Here is a 22,999-nt window from a genome sequence, read left to right on the forward strand (position 1 = left end):
TACACCATTAAATTGTAAATAATCCAAATAACTGAAGGTGTATTTCAAGTGAATATTCAACATCTGCAGCCCTAGAACAAGGCCTTCTGAACCCAAAATCCCTTACTGTATTTTGTCATTGGCTTCCCAGGCATCCAATATCCTTTGCACTAGGCAGCATTTCTGGAACAACTAGAGAAAAAAAAAAGAGAGAGAGAGAGGAAGAACATTTCAAAAGTTTGCCAAAGAAATACTCATGCCTTAGGAAGCCTGTACTGAACTAGAGTTACTTTTGCTCATTCCTTCACTCCTACTGAACAAGAACTTAAAGTTCAGCACTTATCTTTCTTAAGAGCTCAAGTTTCTTCTTTCTCATTTTTTTCTCAGAGGATCCAAGGAAAACAGCAAAACATATAAACATCTTCAGTCTGTTTTGGGGCTTCACAAGCCCCAAAATAATAATAATTGTTGTCATTTTACAAATACAACAAAATGTTTTCATCATTAGGGCCAAAATAGAGAAGCTAAAATGTGGTTAGTTAGTTGTAGTTACTATAATGGTTCTTTTTTTTTTGTCCAAAGTTTATATGCATCTTTATAAAAAAATAAAAAGGAATTCACAAGCCCATTAAATGTGATGGGTGGTATGTTTCCTTGTAACCAGATGCTAAAAACAAATTTACAAAAGCAAATACAGTTCCAACCAGAACCAGCAGAACCAAGTTATATCTACACACTGTTAAATAAACTCTGTGCTCTCGGACAGTTCATCATATCATTTTCCTGCTAATGCATATTCAGACTGAATCAATCAGTCTAAAATTCTCAGGTGACATGGCCAGACTTACATGAGTAACCATGATATTCTCGGTGTTGTTTTCTGGAGCCTCTAAGTTCTCTGTGGCCACATTTCCATTCAGCACCTCTTCTTTGCTTTCTAGGTCATTAGTAGTTGTTTTTCCCTCTTGCACAGAGTGTGAGAGAATAGCTGCTATGGACAATTCCACTTGGAAATGCAAAAAGTTATTCCATGTGTATTTAAAAAATAAGTCCTGGAGTAAAATGAGAAACAAACAAAAAAATCATTCTAAATACACATTCCCATTTTTAACAATCAAATTATATTAGAACATTGTGCAAGTAATTGTTTAATCAGCAATTACACTAAAAATAATTTAGGATCCAGTTATATCTATCTGAATGTGCTCAGTGTTCTCTGCTCTGATGCGTAATCACCTATGAACTGAGCACAATGGAAACAACCTCATTGACAGCTAGGGCTCTCATAACACAGGAACACTGAAAATAATGTTATCTATTCTGTGAGTGAAAAATATCAACAAAATAATTGTAAGTATAAAAATAATTTTCTGAAAGACTGCCCTGCTTATAATGGCAGTCAGCTCTCGGTATTATGAGGCCTGTCTCCACAAGGTCCCCGAGCTTTCTCAATAACCAGACTATTTGGCATACACGCTACTGAACTCTTGTAACAATAAATTTGAAGCAAGATGTTTGGTTCAACATACTAAGCAACTGTAATTGTATTACAAAAGCTCCTTCTTTCGGCAGATTAGGGAAATAATGTGACTGGCACACATGCAACAAACTACCTTGCACTAAACAGATGAAAGGGAAAGTAAAAACGCTCTCAGTTTGAAGTCGTTTCCCCCCCACCATTTGCAGTGTCATACTGTATTACTCACAAGTAATAAATTCATGGTACTGAGTCTGCATAGTTCCTGATTAATACTGGGAGTGTTTGTGTGAAGCAGAGCAGCTATTAGACGAGATCCGTGAAGACGAGCATTCCCCAGTGGCTCTTCCAAGACACCAATTGTAGTTAGGATTGCTGTTTTCTATCAGAGAAACACATACTGAGAACCTCAACAAAGATCAACATTTCCTTTAGTGTATATGCACATCGATTTGCCTAAATATAACTACTTCTTCTTCTTACGTAAATATTCTCTGCAGGTAAACCTAAATTATCTTCCCACACAGAGGACAGCGTCCTGCGACTACTCTTAGATTTGTACTTCCAGAACTGAAGAGTGAGATCGAAATATCCACTAACTAACAGTCTCTTTCTCTCCCTGGCCACCCTTACATAAACCATCGGTCGCATCTCTGTGCTTCTTAGTTTTCCTCAAGTACAATGCACTGGCTTTCAATTCCTAAGTTCCTAAGCACGTGAATTATGAACCTTAAGTGTGATTTTTTCTTCAAAAGATATAAGGTTGAGTTTGCTTGTCTCAGCTTAATACCCAGGAATCCCACGAATAAGTAAGAGGAAACCCTGAAATCCAAGTCAGCAGCAATTTGCTCCTGAGAAAGATGAGATGCCTTACCTTGGGAGGGCTGAGCAGCAGCTGGTGGAAATCTTTTAGCCTTGGTTCAATACCATGTAAGATGCTGCTATTGACAGTGTAAGACCTTTCAAATCCCTGAGTGTATGAGTCCATCAGTCCTTCCACCCTGTAAAAAGCAAAAAGCACAACAGTCAAGATTTGACAAAATCTTAAAATGGCCTCTAGTCACGCTGTCCATGTTGGTTATTTTCTCTTGAAAAACAACTATGAATATGAAGAATAATAACAGACAGCTACTGAAGATATTTACGTAACTATATTATCATATTATTTGCAAGATGATATTCACATAATCAAAGCTGTGAATGAGATGAGTGGGAAGACAGAGAACAAGCTGTCTGCAGAGCTGACAAAGACAAATTACTGAAGTGCTTCCTGGTTTTAAAACTTCACAAATATCCGAGGAGTAAAATACATCAGCAAATGTTTATATCCATAAACATTTGTTAAAAACTATAAGAAACTTTCCGCAAGTGTTCCAGAAGATGTACATACGTATCCTATCTAATGAAATGCTAGAGCAGACGCGCAGCTATGCTCATACTCATACCTCTTCACTGCTAAGCAGTAAATCGTAACAACTATTCATAGCCCCTTCCAACAGCAAAGTCTCATATTGGAATAAAACAAATGCTTTCATTTCAGCAAGGCAGGCATGTTCTAGATAGGAACGCTTAAGTCTCTAACTCATAAATCTTCAGAGATCCCGAGCACAAGAAACAGTAGAATCAGTATCTCAACTTTTCAGTTTTAATTGTACATGACTCTCTGAGTAACAAGTTGTTTGCCCAGTGCCATCTCCTGTCTGCTTCTCTCTTCAGTAACTCTTCCTAATCTTCCATTAGCTTTGTCACTGTTCATTATTTTCTTCTTTTTTAAAAAGTGAGACTTCCAGTGTCTCTCTTCCTCCCCAGAACCCACTTTTTCCACCTCTCCTCTATCTCCATAAAAAGAAACAAAAATATGACATAGTTTTAAGGAACAAAATTAAAACTACATAGCCATATATACGTTATCACACAGATTAGGCAATGCTATCCCACTGTCCCCCACTCTGTGTATATTCTGCTGTAAGATCTCAGACACAACTCTGCTACACACATGCAAGAGAACTGGAAGAGCCCACAAAAGAGCCCAAGGTGCCCTTTTTTGGCTGTCATGAAGTACAGGCACTGCATCAAACAAACAAACAAACAAACAAAAAAACCACCAGCTTTTCTTGTACTCATTTCTACACAGCATTTCACGTTAGGTCAAAAAAATCCCCCCACCCCACCCCCATTTTTTTAATTAAAACCAGAACGGAATTCCTAAAACTGTTCTTGCTAGGGAAGGAAGTGTGCTGACTTACCCAGAGCGCCTTGTTTCCAGCAACGTTAGAAGAACTTGTGTTCCATTCACTATGCAATTTTCAGTCTGTTCTCCATCGAACATATTCTTCAGGAGTTGCTCCACACATTCCTGCCTGTTGATCAACACACACACATTAGCAGTATTAGAATGAGAAATGTTTGGCAGCTGCTTTAGTTGCCAGAAAAAAGCACTTGTTTTTTTCTGAAAGAAAAGGTTTATTTTTATTTTTATTTTTTTTTGCGAAAAAATAGAGACATTCCATTTTGCAAAGACAAGAATGCTTCTGCATTAGGTTCCGAACTTGCTTACTCATCACTAGGTAAGACCTAGTTACCAACACCCAGACTCCCAAATAAAGCTGGTTCTCCTGTATCAACAAGATATACCTCTTAATTATACACTGGAAGACAATCAAAGTGTTAACTTGGACAATTTAATTCATTAAAGACAATATGAAGGTATGAGCTCGTAGTCTAAAACTATCCACCAGAATCCCAGAAGAAAGAAAAGAAACATTGGAAGCTGACCCTTATCATTTGCCACTGGCACAGTAAGATCCAGGAGAGGCCAACAAAACTGTAAATAAGATGCACATTTTTAATAGTCTTAGCTATTATCCACTTGCAATATTTTCATCCATTCACAATCTCTTTGAGCCCTTAAATCAAGATAAGATACCTTCCAAATCCTGACAGATTTGGGGCCAGGTGGAAGGATCACCAAGTCTTGAAGACTCCTGGAGTCAAAATGAATCATGACATTCCTTTCTAGCCTTAAAAATGATTTTGAAACTCAAAAACAACCTTAGAATTGAAAAACAATCAGCACAAAGGTAACAACACGTTTTTCTCACTGCTATCTGCTATGTGAAATGAATAAAAGATACGAGGAACACGAGGTTTCGGCTGGCACTGTTACTCATCTGTAGTTAGTGACGAGAGCAGTGCCTACTTCCACCTCTGTACCGAGATTCTTTCCCCATGCTAATCCTGCAGATGTTAATGAAATTTCTCCAAAATCCAGCACTTGGCATGTGCCCTTCTTGAGTTGCTAGATCACATATCCAGCTAAAACAGTACTACTCAAGTTTGCAGTCTAATTTTTACTATTTCCTAACATTTGAAAAAATCTCATTTACATTTGTACACGAGATAAAAGTGTAAAAATACATGAATAATATATGAGATACAACTATTTTAATAAATAGCATCTAAATACACTCTATCAGCACAAGCTCAAGTGGCAGAGTAAAGAAAAAGTAACCCTTTACTGTGATTAACCGAATTCACTTTTGCTGCATACAATCAATCTATGGAACAAGCTGCTGCAGACAGTTTGGAAAATAGTTATTGAAAATCTAGATTTGGTATTTATGCTGTAACCCTAATCATGGCTCCTTCTTGCAGCAATACTTGATCATTAATTCCTGATTCCTAGATAAATAAATGTTATCCAAAGATCAAAAAAGGTTACCAATAATGCCTGGAAAAATTACCGGAGAAAAGAAATGAGATGAGATATGTGACAGAAATGAGATGTGTGACAGCTGTGTGCCACCAGCAGACATGTCAGCGGTGCAAAAAGTCACTTTCGTTCAGAGTATTTTTTCTTCTAAATAGTGAAGTGGTGTAACGATTTTAGAAACGCTCTTTGAAAGTGCAAAAGCATTTTAATCTATCTCATGGAAGTTACAGGTAGTGCTTGAAAACATGCAAAACATGGCAGAGACAAAGAAAACCACACAAGAGAGGGCAGCTGGGAGGGAGAGGGAAGGCAGATGAAGCAGCAGCTGAAGACCATCCCCGTGAAGTAGGAGCCAAACCTCAAACTGCAGCTTTGTACAATTCTTCGTGCAACCTGGGAAGTTTGCTTAAATTCTCCCACAGAGGCTCTCATGAACGACCATGGGGCAGCAAACTTCTGCCCCGAGCACAGCGGGGCTCCGCATCCCTCTGCTGAACCAGTGAGAAAGTCGAACACTACCCAGTTCTCTGGGCTGTCCACCCCTGACGCCGCTGCGAGCCCTGACACTCGTTAAAGGTCCCAGGCTTTCCAGGTGAAGCAGCCAAGCTGGAGGCTCATCGAACACTGAAAGGGCTCAAAACGGATTCAGTTTTGATGAGATGCTGAAGGCTCCCAGGATCAGGGATGCGATCTATGCTGAAAATTCAACATTGTGCTTATTCGATAAAAAAACCACGGCAGGCCATTGGACAAAAGGCCTGATCTGCCGTATTTCTGCAGGTACAATCAAGGAAATGAAGCATTTAATAAAAAGCATTTCCTCAGAGGCGCAGGTTTATACTTCAAGCCCGTGGAAGATCTAGCACGTATCTCCAGAGAACGTGGCTTTTCCGAGTTTGTGTGCAGCGCAGCTCCCATCCTGTTTTCACCTGTACGCTCCAGCTCCTTTCCCAACAGATGCCCCTGCTGTTCATTTACCATTATTTGGGAAATAACTCCTAACAAAAATACTCTCTGAAAGTTCGTCATCACTGTATTCCCTCAGTAATATTACAGAAGTTAGCTTAAACCACTTCAGATGGAAAAAAAATTCTCAAAGTTTCATGGGAAGTTGCCTGGACATGAAACTGCAGGTCCTGAAAGGAAGTACTGAGCACCACCAGCTGGGACTACAAGCACTGCTGTATCCTTTCTTCAAGAGAACACCTTCTATCAGATGTAACTTAAACAAAATGAAATAGTACAAATGCTTCTTTCGCAGGCTGTACACTAGGAGCACTGTATTACCAGATTAAGTCTTTAAAACAACCTGCACTCACCAACAGTTCCCAAATGGTGGAGCTCACTAGATTCCACTCCCCATGATTATTTCAGAGCGACAGACTACCTGCACTAATTTATACAAGATGATGAACAAACATGACAAAACAGCTTACAAACCAAAGCAGCTTTTCTGCTTTTTCCAGCCAAACTACCAGGCCTGATAAGAGATGACATCTCTACGTACACATCTTGTCTGCAAACCAGAAGTTAGGAAATGATAAAAACCAATCCTGTATCTGCAGCGTGACATGCCACCTCTCATTAAAGCAGTGCACGACGTTTCTGAGACCTGATGACAGCTCATGAAGGTCACAGGTGTCAGGGCTCTGAGGAAAAAGGACTAGCTGGCAATACCTCTAATGTATTGAGGTATCCACTGGGATGGTAAAAAGAGATTCGAATTTCCAGCCTAACCCTAACATCACAAATAAATGGAGGGGAGGCGATTAAAGTGTGCAGGGTTCTTTCTTTCAGGGTTCAACCAAATTTGGAGAATAAAAACGGATTAATGATTCAGTCTAAGTAAAAGCCAAGCAGACAACCTTTGGTGAGAAGAATCAAGAAGCATCTTGGCAGCACCTTATCTGTGCAGAAGTGCATACAACCCAAGGTCTACATAAGTTAAGAAATCTTCAACTAATACTTGGCTCAGAAGCCAAAAATAGCATGCCAGAGGACATTCAGAGCACGTAGGCAGACTTCAGAAAAATTTGGAAGGCAAGCTGGAAATGCCCAGTACAAAACAAAGTGCACAGTGACATGCAAGCTACGGTGGTGAGAGAACTCTTCCTGTTGTCACAGCATTTTCTTCCCCATTTGGAAGGACAGTAATCTGACGACCTGAAACCTGTCTGTACGGTGCAATACATTTACTGATGGGGAGGAAAAGTCACTGACTGGCCAAATAGGACTGAAGCCTTTCACATGAAGTCACACTCAGCACTGAAGAATATAGTGAATACAGGAATGTTAAGATTTGTCTTTGTGGGTTCTCCCTCAACTATTGCTGTCACAGTTCACCTTTCTCCGAATTCACCGTGAGATTTGAATGCACTCCCTAGCGTTGCCTTGCCTTGAACTGGACTGTGAGCTTTGAGAATCATTAACCCCGACCTCCCGCATTCATACAGAGCTACAAAAACCAGAAATCTCAACAGAGGTTGTTAAGGGACGCCACAACTTAGAAGCAAAATTAAATGCTTGGGATAATTGTCAAGAGTTAAGCCCAGGTGTAAGACTACTTCCTGCATGGTTTGTGCCTCCACAGAGCTATCAAGAAGTGACAATATTTGTAACAACCAGTTTAGCAACAATCCCCTGACAAGTACTTACGATTCCAGTGCTGTGAGAAGTGGATCAGGCTCAGGTATATCCTGGAGTTGATTGCTCTGGTCTCTGCTCAGTCTTATGATATCACACAGGGTCTGGGAAGCATTTGATTGCCTCTGTAAACAACGACAAAGAGCACACTTCAGTCTGACTCCTCAGCTTGGCTCATTCTGGCTCTCAGAGCAACTTTAACATAGCTGGGAATGCAAGGAACTAACTAACTAAGAACTTTTCAGTACAAGTGCTACCATGCTCTAGATTATTTATCTGTTAAACATAATGTTTATGTGAATTATTAGAAGCATTAACAGATTTTAAAATCATAAAGAGGGTTTTCCTGAACTCAGAGATTCCAGAAAGTGAGAATTGTTTTTAAACTTTCTGACCAAGTGTGTTAACTTGCAAATTTCAAATACAAGTATTTCATTCTCACTTCTCACTACTCAGGAGGCTTCTTTTGCATGAGGAAAAATAAATGACTTGATAAAACCCTTTACAATTTAATTACTATGTATTAAAAGGCTTTAAAGTAGTATTTTGGTAAATTAATAGTCTCATTCTGGCTATCAATCAAAGACTGTCTCTAGCTTCTGTATGTGTAACATCTTATGCTGTAATTTAGCATTCATCCATAAGACAGTGCTGCTGAAGACGTACAAATCGGCATGTTACTTCTCATTCATTCTCTCAGAGGGGGCAATTTTTGCTGCAGTATGTGGAGAGAATCATACTGTTAGTGCTGACTGCTGGCACTCACAGGCATCTGTTAACAACTGCCCCATCGCCACCTAACACAAAGCTGCAGCCAGAGAGACCAACGTGCTCCTTCTGTTCCTTCTGCTCAGCATCGGGGGTGGCAGTCAGCACCCAGCTGACAGCGTAGCAAACCAAAATCCAGAACTAGAACTGCTGGCTTGGATGTTTGTGAAAATTATTGAAAGAAAAAAAAAACACAAACAAATGACAAAGCACTCATGTAATTTAATACTCACCGTGCCTTTCTCATGAGCTCAGAGAATTGCATCTTGTATACTTTAACTGAATGTTTACTTACTTGTGGTTTAAAAAGACCTGAAGGCTACAGTGAACCAGTTAATTTAGAAAGTTTTTCAACAGTCTGTTTCAAATAGCTTGTTCCTACTTAAAATCAGGTAAGTTATTGGTGACTGTAAATACTGAGATGCACTGATGTAACACCAGGATGAACTAAGAAACGTAGTAAAATTAAAGTCAAAACCAGATCAAAAATACAAGAAATCATTTCAGTATTGCACTCTGCAATGAAGGGATGGGGTGTCCATCCATGAAGCTCATCCCTCATTTAGGAGGGTGATCTTCATGGATGGAAGAATCGCATCAGGAGTCCAGCTCCTTTAGGAGTTGGACTCAATGATCCTTGTGGGTCCCTTCCAACTTGGGATATTCTATGATTCTGTGATTCTGTGATTCATTATCTCCTTCTATAAGGCACCTGGGCATCATTCAAGGAAACAGAGAGAGGTTCTTCTGAACCTTACGGGACCCACTATCCATAAACACAAAACTTAAGTCTTGTCATACTTACATCCTCATCCTGGCTTGAATGGATCAGTTCCACAAGTCTCTGAATAATTTTTGCTTCATTAAGCCACTAGAGGGAAAGGAATAAAAAAAAGAAAATCCTTGTTTGATATCACAGAATTCAAAACAAGAGATCTTCAGGAAGCTTTGCACAGTATTGGCTTTTTGATGAGGGAGAGCCCTTTCCTTTTATATTAGAATCAAAGATACAGGCAATACACAATCTCCCCAAGGCACAGATACAGACGTATTTTAATTTGCATCGGTATGTATACCCTGCCCAGGGAACTAAAAACCTAAATACCTTTGGAAACCATGCAACAGATCAGCCATGAATGCGGTCTCACCTGAAGCAGCAGTAGCGTAACCACCACCATGTTTTTCTCCTGCCACTTCCCATTCCCACAGTCAGACTACTGCTTACCCGAAACCACTGCTCAGACTTTGCCATGACCCAGCAGTGCTGCCACTGGACCTCACCTCCTTGCCCTATTCCACACTTCAGACTACTTCCTTTTCTGAGGGCAAGCTTTATCTCCCTTCCCTGACCACGTGTAAACTAAGCACGCAATCTGCAAGTAACGCATTCAGCTTCTCTCCTTCCAGCTTCACCTACAAGCTCAACCTCTCCTTCCAACCCAACCACCTTCACCGAGTTCCTATGGTCCGCGCTCCGGGCAAACGCCTAGATCTGTAACATCAACCAAACTGATCAGTCAAATCAGCCAAACTAGTGCATTCTCAGTCGCTTCTGAAATGACTGACCAAACCTTAATTAAAAGGAAAATTACTTTGGAGGTTTCTGCAATGATATAATCTTCCATCACCCTTCAGATGAGTCATGGAGAAAATGAACAGTCTCCTGCCTTCCACCGCTTTGTAAGAAAGCTCTGTGCCTCTCTTCTCCCCTCAAATGCTAATTTTTGGTATCTATTCACATGACTTCAACCATGTCAAATCCTTATGGAGATTCTTTACCAGTTTTGTTCTAGCAGCCTTCCTACAGATCCCACCCTGTCCTCTCCAACGCCATGTTGAGTATGACGTCTGTCTGATTTAGAACAAAAATCCAAGATCACTATTTTTAGTGACTTTTCCCATGAATAATACTGCTGTTTTCCTACTAAGCCTGAAATGTCTCACTTTGTCTCCTTTCTGGAGTCCCAGAAGCCTTTCCAGCACACAGCTGTGAATCCAAGTATTTCATTCAAGACTGTATTTTCAGATCTGTTCTCTGGAATTTCTTCTTCCTGACACCCAGTTTACCCCAAAGTTTAAAAAAAAAAAAAAACCAGCTTCCTAAGACAATTTTCCTCACCACTCTCCCTAAAAACCTATCTCTTCAGATTCTTCCACTGGTTTCTAGTTTCCCAGCACCAAAATGAAACCCCTGACCCTTCTCGAGCCCATCGCAGCAGAGCTGACCCCCGTATGTCTCAGAGCACGCCTTGCCATCTCCGTTCCACTAACAGAGCCCCTGTCCGCTCCTTATTTGTTCACCTGGTCAACAAGCATCTTTTCTCATCTCCATGCGCTTGGAAATGACGACTGAAATCCTTCCTTCAAATCCTAAACCCCGGCCTTGTGGTAATTTACCAAAACAGCTCCAGCAAGGTGAATGAAAATCTCCTAATTTGTATCTTCAGAAACAACCCCCCCTGCGGGAATCTATCCGTTATGCCTCCTGGCAGCCCCTGGAACAACAGAATTACCCGTCGCTGTGGGATGTTTACGTGCTTCATTCTTCATCACCACTTACACACCCCACGTTTACACAGCACCACGACTACAAGCCCGGATTTTGACTGCGATCTCCGGGTATCCCCACAGCATAAACAAATTGCACAACTTCGATAGCAAAACCTTATATTCATTTTTACCCGCACGTTTCCTTTGTTCGCACAACGAACTCCGCAGACGTGGCACAGCGGGTGTTTCTGCCTCTTTCTTGTCCCAGGCAGAGCCGACCTGCCAGGCCCCGCCGGCAGAGGAACTGTTTCCTACCCAAGTTCCACCTCTCCTTACGACTTCTGCAGCCCAGAAGAAAACTACTTACCGGCACTCCCGCACTAAATATTCTCCTTTCCCTTGCAGAGCACAGTAAGTCAAATCCCAGCCCTTCATTGCAGTTCAACTTTATTTTGTATTCTGTATTTTTGTATTCTGTAGTTTCAGCTTCATCAACACCCTCCCCCAGGCCCCAGACCGGTGGCACCTCCGGCCCTCATTAACAGGGAAGTCGCGTTAAGCAAGGACAAGCGGGTTTGCTCTTTTTGCCTGGACTGTCGTGATCATGGGCTGTGCGGGAGGCGGACGGCCAGAGAGGGGTACTGAGGAGGGGGAAGCACAATCATTCACCTGACCAGAGGAGTCTGCTCCTGAGAGACACAGAAAATGAAATCCAAAAGCAAAATAAACTGAAATAATCTGTTAAGATCAGAAGAGCAATACCAAATTTTGGTGAATTAACAGGCACCCAGCGTATCTGGAAGAGACCAACTTCTCTGTCTCGAGGCCGTGGTCGAAGAGATGGGCTTTGACAATGACAAGAGGAGGAATACTCTTCAGTTCACTCCTCGAGCAAAAGCTGTGGCACTGGCAGGACTGTGCTCACCGGGCTGCAGCACAGCACTGCTACCCTCAGCACCTCCCCCGGGACAAGGCTCACACTTGAAACAAACTTTCTGACTCCATGCAGCCCAGCAGCGCGTTTACTCTCACCGGTAAATGATGCAGCTGCAAGGAGCGGATGGACAGAAACTCGTGTTTGTGTGTGACATGAACGGCTCTACAGGAAAATGAAGACAGCCACACGCAGAGCCAGCGAGCAGGAGGCTGCTCGTGCCGTGACGGTTTGCTGTCCGCAAACAAACGCTGCTGGCTTCTGGTGGCTGCTTCCTGCAGAGGAGCTGCCCCTGCCCACCTGCTGCTGGGGGGCACCTGCAGAGCGCCCAGGCACAACCGAAACAAGTGGGGCACGGCCAACGGGCCCGGACGAACCGCAGGTAGCGAGGGGCTGCCACGGAAGGGGCCTGAGACCACAGGGACTCCAAGATCAGTGCAACCACAGCGCTGACACGCAAGACAGCCCCAACCGCCAGCTGCAGCAGCCACATCTGGCGCACGGGAGGCCTCGAGCCACCGGAGCCCCTGAGGGCCTGGAGCTTCCCCTTGGTGGAAATAATGGTCCTCGCCTGCGGCGCACGCTCTCATCGAGGCACTGTGCTGCCAAGTGACCGAGTTATGAGGCGGGGAGTTGAGAAGGGAGTTTTAGGTTGGATGTTAGGAAGTACTTCTTTACCGAAAGGGTTATTAAGCATTGGAACGGGCTGCCCAGGGAGGTGGTGGAGTCACCATCCCTGGAGGTCTTTAAGAGACGTTTAGATGTAGAGCTTAGCGATATGGTTTAGTGGAGTACTTAGTGTTAGGTTGGAGGTTGGACTCGATGATCTTGAGGTCTCTTCCAACCTAGAAATCTGTGATACTGTGATACTGTAAGACAATGTAATAGCAGCATGGATGCACAGAATTTAAACAGCTTTTTTGCAGTGTGTAAACACCCGGGGTTTCCTGGACCCTCTTTGTGCATGGAAGAAGGGACAGCCGGAGACTACGCAGAAATTAAGAGGATGGAGACTCCCAAACCACGAGATGCTGGAAGCTGGCAACATGAGAAAAGCTCTTTCATCACCGTGAGATGTGTGCTTACAGAGCAGGCGTAACGGCGCCGTGTAACAGGTGAGGAGCAACAGGTCTCCTCGAGGGACCCGCAGGAGCCGCCCGAGCCTGACAGGCGCTAACGGAAGGGGAAGCGGTGGCTGAGCGCGGCTGGAGGCCGCCTTCTGCAGGGAGGAACCCCGCAGCAGCCAGGCCTGCTGCCCTGCCACCAGCTCTCGGACGTCCCAGCGTGAGGTGGGACTGCCAGGGCCCAGCCGGCCCCTGGGCACGCAGCCCCTCCTGCCGGCACCGCGTGAGCACCGGTACCGCTGCCAAGGGACGGCTCTGGCGTACCGGGAGGGACAGCACCGACCTGCTGGAGCGAAGCGCTGGAGAAGCCCCCGTGCTGCCCATCACATCCCCTGCCGGTTGCAATGCTGGCTGAGTTTTGGCTTTCCTGCCGGCTCGGGCAGCCTCTCACAGCTGCTGCTGGCCACTTCAGCCCCGCTCCACCTTGGGAGCACCTCCCATGTGTGCGTGAGCCCGGGCAGGAGTTCCCTGCTCACCCATGACCGCCCGTGCCTGCCTCACGTTCTGCCCGTCGGGACGGACCGTTTCGCTGACGTACTCTCTAACTCTTCCCCTTCTCTGCGACGACTTCCCTCCCACAGAACCTGCTACTAGGCTCAGCAGCTGCGCAGGCCTCGCAGCAGGCATTACCAGTAAAAAGAATCCACACTAGGGACCAATACCACTAAATGTTTTCATGAAAGACTTGAAAATGGGAAAAAACGCACCCTTAGCAAGTTCATGAACAATACCAATTTGTGGGGCAGCAGTGGATATGCAGGAGGGAGGAGTGTCATTCAGAGGAACCCATCCATCAGGGAGAAACAGCCTGGAAGGAACCTGGAAGGAACCTGGAAGTTCATGCTTTTTTATTGAAGACGGTAGTCAAACAAGGGACTCTGCAGCAATCAACAGCCTAAGTTGCCTGATTCTTTTGAGGATCAAAACATCAACAGCCACTTAGCGGAAGTATTCACATTAAACTTCCCTCATCTGAGGACTGATCTCGCAGTAGGACAACCTTTGTTAGAACGGAAAGGTATCTGCATTAGTCTGATCCAGCCCTGGGAGCTAGTTTCTTTAGGGTATAGATGGCACAGAGAGTATGCCTTTTTTTTTTCTTGTGTTTTGTTACCTGCAAAAGCAATAGAGAAAAGCAGGACAACATGCAGTTTTTGTGCTATGATCACTACCCACATTAGGCTCCGATGAAAAGGCTGCACAATACTCCGGGTGCAAGAGGCGAGAACTGGAACATCGGATCGACCAAAGCAGTGCAGAACTAGTGAGGGGTTTCTGTGCGAGGCAGAGAGCCTGGGAAGCTGCGGGGCCTCGTCCCTCTTCACCAGTACCCGGGGAGAAGAAACTGATCCATCCAGGGCAAGCAGATTTCTCGCCAGAACACCACCGATCACATCCTCCCAGTTACTAAGGAAACCTTATCAGCTGTGTGGACTGGTGTAACCAAATCTGCAACCCACAGGTGGAGTTTTGCAGTGAGAGCCCGGTGACTCACTGCTCCGGCTGAGTCACGCCAGGTTTTCTCCTTCAGACCTGAATCGGGGAAGACAGACTAATTCTTCTCAGTGAAGATTATAAAGCAGAAGCTGACTTTTTACACTTATGCAAACACGAGAACATGAAATGTACAAGAGACATCCAGAATAACTGGATCTGCCTCACAGGAATTCCAAGTATATGCCACCAAAATCAGACGTGGAGCCCTCTCATAGTGACTGTGTCTCTGTGTTTTTCTAGGTAAGATTGTACACTAAGAACATGCAGACAGAGGACAGACTTCTTTGATGCCATTTATCTGTCCTGATACTAAAAATGCTTCAAGAAGTAACCTACATTTGAGCCTTCCTGCTGCACAAGAAGTAAATTATTTAAAGTCAATATTATTTCTTTTACAAATTTAGAGACATTCCAGGATCAAATGACAGTGATCAAAGAAAATACGCTGTCATCCACCTGTACAATGTAGGTTTTGTCCAAGGATATTAAAAGGTAAGTGCCTGAAAGACAAGCTACCTGGAAGGACCTCCTTAGAGGTTTCTGACAAAGACTCTTCCAATATTTCCAACTGTGAAAGTCCGAAACAGGAAGGAGATAGCTCTGTAAAGATGCAATGTAGACAACAGATTACTTCACTTACAGCGCACCCACCCATGGGCTGCTGAATCTGGAGGCTTCCTCATACAGTGGTGCTTCTGTCGAACCCAGGACAGAAGTATGTAGGCACAGCATGTGCCAGCAAGGTTTTTTTCGTGATGGCACAGCTCTTCAAAGCAACAAAATCTGAACTACGCGAACAAAGCATTCCTCTATCACGCATGAAAAGAAGGAAATGAAAAAAGAATTATCATACTGTCATGTAAACTGTATGCCCTCAATTACAGATTAGGGAAGAGAAAGGGAAAAACCACCACAGACTGTAATTCTGCAGACACTTTAAGAACATACAAAATGGCACTGCCAACCTCTCTGCTCCTACTCATCCACTTAGCTTCTCCTCCTTTTCAACTCCCTTATCATAGTACCAGGCCATGCAAAAAAAAATAATAAATAAATAATAAAAAAATAAATAAAACAAGGAATTGATCCAGCTGAAAACAATCCTGTCAATGAATGCAAATAAGAGAGGTGTTTTCACAGTCGTATTGATTCCCTAATCCATGTCACTCTACAGCCACACTCCAGCTGGCAAAGATTCAAGAGGAGCTGGGTGGGCAGAACAAGCAGCAAGAGGCAGTGGAAGCAAGACTGCCGCTCTCTGTGGCAATGCCAACTCCAAGTGCTCATGGAATTGTTGGCCCTGCTTCACTCGGCTCTGGACGTCAAACGCTGCACTAAGACAGTGAGCACCTAGCGAGGCTAACGTCATCCCAGCAAGGAGCAGCCAAGGAAACTTCAAACGCGCTGAAAAAAGGTCCATTCAGCAGAAAACAGAACAAAGAACGGAGCCACCAGTACCACCTAGCAGTCTCGGAATCCCTAAAACAGAGAACTACAGACTCTTGCGCAATTATCAGGGAGTCTCTGACTTACCAAGTCAAAGGGACAACGTGGATATCAAACCCTAATGAGAGATGCTGTGAGACTTGGTATGCAGAGTATAATTTTACTTAACTTAAAGCTTAAGATGTCGTCTTCATAAATCTGACAAGGTAAAACAGCACCTTTCCAGGCAGCAAGGAACATAACAAACCAACCGAAGTTTGCAGCAGTATTTTGCCAGCGCGGCTGTGTCAGATGGAAGTGGTCTTTTCCCAGCCCTGCTGGGGCACCCTCGGCAGCAGCACTTTCTCATGAACAACAGCACTTCTCAAACTCTTCTGGGACAAAGTTTTCAGCTTTTGCTAAGTCACACAAATGTACAGTAGAAGGCATTTTGTTGGTCAGATGGCACTCATGTTCTACTTGGGAAGTAGCTGGAGCATAACCCTGATACATTAGGCCTCCTAAGACACCATCCAGTAGTAATGCACATCGGTACCATGCAGACCTTAAAACATCAAGTGTAACTGCTGTCACAGTGTTATAAAAATAACGGGTAAACAGTTAAGGCAGGGGATGTCCACGCGGAACACCATCTACTGCACAGAGGAATATGCGCAGATGGGGAACAACTCCTGACTGTGGCATTGGAGGACATACTCTGAACACACACGGCTCTTGGTGAACAAAGTTTGCACGCAGGTTCAGCATACGGGTAGAGTAATTAGCCAACTAGGAACTGTTTTAACAGAAGAAAGCAACACAGAGGAATTTGGAAGACACGGTATATAAGACGTTGATTAAATGCACACAAATGCAGAAGCGCAGCGCAGACCCAGACCAGCAGACAGCTGGACTCCACCACGCTGAGCGGTAATGGTGTTACGATTACCATCGGATAGCTGCTCTCCCTACCAAAACGTGCGGGACAAGCCAGCAGCCAGCTGTGCTGGGGGCAGGGCAGAGCTGAGCAGTCGGCTCCTGGAAGGCTGGGACTGGAGCCAAGCTCCGGAGCCGCCGGTTCTGACCAACAGACATCGGCATCCGCAGCACCACTGGGACCTGTCGCCAGGCTTTCAGCAGCCACGACTGGGAGAAGAGCAGCCACCAGGAGTGAGAGCCTGGGAAGATCTGCCCGCTGCAGCTCTGTGAGCTCCTGAAAAACTCCTAATGATACTTTTCCTTCGGCTGAAACCCAAAGAGCCCGGTACCTCCTGAGGAGCCCATCGTCCCAAAGAAATACAGACTGCTTTGACACGGCAAACCGCTCACATCCATTCTAGCTACTGCCTGACAAACAATACTTCTCCTTTTGGTGAAAACCTAAAGCAGTCCATGACGTGTAACTTTAATTTCCAATTCCTGCCAAAAATCAAGATTGCAAATTAACTTTTCTGGGGACCTGATTTTCTGAATATATCACCATAATTACTGATATAAGGCCACTCTATCCATTCAAACCCACATTTCAGTATTGCTACTACTTTCCGTCCTTCTGAAGAGAAGACCCCATGCCACCAGATTTTTAACTTCTCCAGGATAATACTTATATTAAGACTATTTGGAAAAAAATATCAGGCACACCGCCAGTGCCATATGGTATCTTCAATTTGTTTTCATTTTTTTTGGACTGTGTGAAATCTTAACAGGTGGGATTCAGGTAACAGGATGGGGTTAAAATATATCGCATCCACATTTGACAGTTTATGGATGGTTGTTATTTGGAAGCCTGGATATTGGGAAGTTTCCTGGATGGAAGCCATCCACCAGGGAAAAAGCTACTCAGTTAAAATGCCATTTAACATCAGAAGGAAAAATAATTGCATTTATGCTGGTAATTATTATGCTGCACTATTGCAATGCCTGTCCTGCGCTGGTGAGCCCTCTGCTTGGCCCCAGCATCTTGTCGGGTGCCAGCAGCGCCAAGCAGTGGCGAGGAACCCCAGCCCTCGGGCCATCCCTGCCTGCTTCTGGCTGGGCCTTTCCTGCAAAGCTGCTTTCTCTTCCAGGGACTCCTCCATCGTCACTTTCCCACGTCAGTCCCTCTCTTGAAGACTTTTTCCTCCCAGTTCTTTTCTTGGCATTACTGTGTGATTTCTAACCATTTTGAATTGCTGACTTTCCTGTTAAAAAAAAAACACAGATGACTGCCTTTCATGGGTGAATGCCCGTAGAAGTCTGTAAGGACCGATTTACACCTGTACTTTCTCCTTCTTGAAGCAGCAGGCATACTGCACTACGCCCCGCAAGGCTGGGAGGGGGAACTGAGCGACGTAATCATCTATCGCGAGCCCCAGCAAAGAGTGGCCGCTTGCTCAGCGAACCCACTGGTGTGCTCAATGCTCTGGACACAGAAGACTTGGACAGCAAAGCTTGCCAAAAGTGTAAATACTGGTTTGGGCTTCAGTGACATGAGTACAGTTTTCCATACAGCACACCGTTCGTGTGGATTATTGAGCGGGAGCCAAAGTAGGCTTTCTTCCTGCAGCCCTCCATGACTGCTCACAGACGGGGGGATGAGGCAGCCTCACCCAGACTGGGCTATGAGGGAGAAAAACTTGCCCTACCTGTACAGCAAACTAAGTATCTCAGCGAGGTATTTTAAAAGGGTGCATATTAAAGAGGAAGGGGGAAGAGGAGACACAGGATATCATCTCCAAAAATCTCATACACCCTTGAAAACGGTGAGGAATTAAACAAATTAGTGTCCCAAATGATTAGTATGAAATTCTGAACACTGGGAAAGATTACGAATTTCCTTTGTCAGAGCAAAAACAGATAGAGTAAACACTGGTTGCTATATGGAAAAACGAGTTGAAAATCCTTTACTGCCAGCGACTGAGCCAGGCTCGCTCTGTGCAAGCAAACAGGCTGACGTACCCAATGGGACCGACGCGCAGACTCTAGCACTACCAAAAGCAGCTCTCAAAAGAGTGGATCTGCTCTCATAATAAAGGACAACCAGAATTATATTCCTTAACAAACAAACACAAAGCCTTGTTCTCATCTTGTAAAGAAAAAAGAAGGAAATTCTCACATTCAGTACTTCCTGCCGTAGAGTTGCGGGCTCCACACAGCTGATGAGACGAAGCAGGAGGTCCATCATTGCTGATGTATCTATATGCTTTAGCACCAGGCTAATAAATTTGTCTTTTTTCCTCAAAAATGCAATCACCTAAAAATAAAAATGTCACCATCAGCTGCTAGTACAACAAACAGACATAACACCACCAGACTTCTTCATGTTCTTGTCTCAACCAACCAGCCTTGATGCAAAACAGCTACAAGGTTGACAAACTCTCCAGACAGCAGACAGAATAACGTTCGCATTTCAAGGCAGCAGTAAATCAAATCTTTTTTGCTATCTTTTCTTTCCTCTCTGCCCCACAGAAGTAAGAGTATCAAGGAACTAGTGAAGCTGGAGAATTTTTCATTCCACTATGGCTTTCCAATAATCTCCATTTAAAATAATACCTCTGAACTGGAACACGTCTTTCTCTAAAATACTATACGGCACGTGTTTCCAGCACCTCTTTTACAGGAGAGAGACTGAGGCATGATTTATATAACAAGAAGGTTCTGGGCAATGATCAAAGGCTGTATCAATATGCTTTAGTACAAAAATAAAGCTTTAGCACAGGAATATCTCTGTTATTGTAATTCCAAAACAAAAATTATATAAAGGTGTCCAAACGAGTCAGCAATTCCCTTAACCAAGAAAGTTTGAAGAACTTTCCAAAGCCTACATTGCAATTCCACCCTTAAAGAGTAAAGCTGTTTTTCAACTCCAAGAATATAGTGAGAGCATGAGGATAGCAAGGACACTGCTGTACAACACAAACCGTGATAGTGAATTAATTTGTGCATACGTATCAGGACAAATCTCATCTCTACCTGTTCTGTTTTTCTTGCAATGAGATTCCCAATCGTCTTACTGAAGAAACTGGCAAGCAATGGGTTCAAAGGAGGCTCGTGATCCAAGAAGTCATAGAGGATATTCAGCAGAGTTTCATCCCCTCCTAGCTTGTCGTTGATCTGGGGCACATCCGAGGTCAGCAGTTCACAGGCCGTGTTCGGGTATCTAGGATGGAACAAGAACAACTAAAGGTGAAATGAAAACTCTCAAGAAAATCTTCACTTTTTAAAGCTATAAAGAGCAGGAGGACCACCCCTCTTGGAGACGGGGGGAGCAGAAAATAACAGGAGAAACGAGGGTCATCTCCATTAATGGCACATGTAAGGAAAAACTGTTCCCTTTGCACGTCACCTGTGGGTTTTTACCACTGAATTATGCATTTCAGCTGCCTGCAAATCACAGTTAGTTCTGATCATTAAAAGTGGGGTTTAATCAGTTTCGGTACACTTAAAATCTCTTGAAGTCTTTTAACATAAATCCATTTGCACAACTAAAATTAACCTAAAATTTGAAGGCTGATTTGAAGAATGCATATTTAGCAGGTTTCTGTGATGTTTCTGAAAAGTTGTTCTTTCCACTACTGGAGCTGAATGAAAAACGAACATCCCATATGAATGACATCGGATAAAGACACGGTCTGCTCGAGTGCTTCAGGTCCTAAGCACAAAGAAGCATTTCTGAAGCCCAAACTTCCCAAACTGAGTGGCAGTTCTGGCCTTTGTTTCCTAAAGTGGTTTTAATTGTTACCAAGTGGTACAGAGAAAAAAATAAAACCTGTCTGTTTCAGCCTGAAGTCATTTTCTCTCTGCAAGCAGAGCGGGCAATCTGTTGGTGGTTGTTTTGTTCAAAATCAAAAAGCAAATTTGCTACATATTTAAAAATCAGCCGATTAAATTAATCACATCAAAATATCCTACAGAATAGTCTTGTTACAAGTGCGCATTCATTCCTTAGCGCAGTCACTTTCCAAGTAACAGCGGTGCCATTCCATGAGACACAAATCCAACACATTTTTCCCATTTTAGTAATTCTGTAAGGTGTGCTTTTTGTAACTTTAGATATGAGCCGACTCCAAAATCAATATAAAACACTTCTGCAATACCATGACCATCACTACAACACAAAGGGAACACCTTAACTTCTGCAGAGCAGGCAAACTGATGCAATCTCTCAATAAACAGACAGATTTCTTCTAACCTTAACTTCAAATTAAAGAAAAATGCAGAAAAGAGCTGTGTAAACAACCGGGAAACGCTCATGTCTGCGAATTCCTTTGCAGTAAGACCTGCAACTGCCCTACAGAGTGCGGGTTGCAGTGCTTGTCTGCTGTGCCTTTCTCTTAGCTGAAAAGAGTCAGACTTCTGCCCTCAGCACCTGCAACAGCAAGCCACAAGGAAACCTTGACGGCACCGCCTGAGCCTGAAACCGGGCCCCTGCTCCCAGCCCTGATCTCCCACCCAGCCCGTCTGACGCCCCGGGCGGTGCTTCCTAACCTGCCGACCCCCTGGCAGAGAGGGAACCGTGCAATTGCTGCAGGCACTCAGAAATTTCGGCCCCGGCCCCAGGCTGGCAAGGCAGAGGCGCAGCTTGCTGGGGCTCGCAGGAACGGAGCGGGCAGGAGGACGGTTGTCGCGGGGTGAGCTGGCGGCACGCTCGCTTCTCGAGCACGGAACGAAACGGAGCCGCCAGGACCACGGCCAGGGGCAGGACACCAGGAGAGGCAGATCTGTGTCTGACGCTGCTCTTGGCACCTGCAGCTCCTTCTCCAGGTGGCTGCCCGCTCGCCCGCGGGGCTGCCCGGGCACCGTGCACGCGCGGCTCCCCTCCCAGCGGGACGTCCTGCTGGCCCGGCGGCTCCTGCCCACCCTCAGCTCGTGCTGGGGCTTCCTTCCAGCTGCCACGATTCCAGTACGCCAACCTCACACCCGCCTTTACCCTCTGAACGGCCACTGGTTTACTTTTCTTATATTCACTCAACCGATTTTTACTCTGGAAGAGATCCCACGCCTCAGCCTTCTCAGCGTAGGCCTGGCTTTATTCATCCCGGTTCCATTTGGTTCTCGGCAAGGAAAATTCTCCGTGTCCTGGCAGCACGTAAAGAGCCAAGACAAGGCTTACAGAACCGTAACCTGTTCTGTACAGACACCGAACTGCTCTGTGCGAAGCCGTGCCTTCAGTCCCGAGCACACCTTGTGTTCGCTGTTTGTGGAGGACTTCCAGGCCACCCAGACTCAGAGGCCTTCCAGGATGTAAAAGCCGACCTGACGCCCACCAACGTGCACACGCAGCTGGGGTCATCAGCCGTTACACAACCAGCAGTGACCACATTTGCTTTACTTCTACTTGGCCATAAAATACCATGAAACCTTTCTACCATTTCATTTAACCAACCTCACTAATTTTACGATCTCACCATTCCACATTTACAATTCATCCTCCCTCGTGTTTCACGCAGGAATATATCAAACAGGTTAGGACTCAGATTAGTGCAAATCCAGAAAGATGGAACTGCCCGTTTCTCCTCTGCATGTATTTCCTCTCTTTAAACAGTCATTAACTGGTAACAGAGCCCTTCTTTGCTCTCCCATGACAGCTTGTTTTCTCCAGGCTTTCCTTAGCACCCTAAGGTGACTTCTCAGGGAAGCGCTCACGCCACGCCATGCCCACCGCCCTCACCCACGGGCCTCACTGTCCCCATCAGACTCAGCTCCTGAAGACCTGCGAAGCCTGACTCCCCTCTAGAGAAGCTGTACTGGGCAACGGCAAGGAGACAGCACTTGGAAAGGTGTCTCGGAAGCACAACTTTATAACGATTTTTCTCCTTCCATTTGCACAAGCCGGATCTTCTGGCTCACAGACCTGGATCGCCCTCGAGTCCCACGAAGAACCTGGGTCTCATCTCCCACTTCTGCTCTGCTGGTGACCTGCTCTGTATTCAAATTCCTCAAGTCACTCAGGCAAATAGCAGCGAATCCCG

General features: G+C 44.6%; 1 protein-coding gene across 2 annotated transcripts in view; it reads right to left on the bottom strand.

Moving 5' to 3' along the window:
* Positions 1-22,999, bottom strand: part of PPP6R2 (protein phosphatase 6 regulatory subunit 2) — a 112,635-nt gene that overhangs the window by 43,914 nt on the left and 45,722 nt on the right. For both annotated transcript variants that reach the window (XM_080577551.1, XM_080577552.1), the window contains 9 exons: positions 20,001-20,187; positions 19,144-19,281; positions 9,385-9,450; positions 7,824-7,936; positions 3,703-3,816; positions 2,331-2,457; positions 1,686-1,838; positions 828-1,031; positions 107-171 (listed from right to left, as the gene is read on the bottom strand). In XM_080577551.1, the coding sequence (XP_080433677.1) occupies positions 107-171; positions 828-1,031; positions 1,686-1,838; positions 2,331-2,457; positions 3,703-3,816; positions 7,824-7,936; positions 9,385-9,450; positions 19,144-19,281; positions 20,001-20,187 (1,167 nt within the window). The remainder of the gene's footprint in view (positions 1-106; positions 172-827; positions 1,032-1,685; positions 1,839-2,330; positions 2,458-3,702; positions 3,817-7,823; positions 7,937-9,384; positions 9,451-19,143; positions 19,282-20,000; positions 20,188-22,999) is intronic.

Source organism: Anser brachyrhynchus (genome assembly GCF_964034855.1).
Source record: "Anser brachyrhynchus genome assembly, chromosome: 1".
NCBI lineage: Eukaryota > Metazoa > Chordata > Aves > Anseriformes > Anatidae > Anser > Anser brachyrhynchus.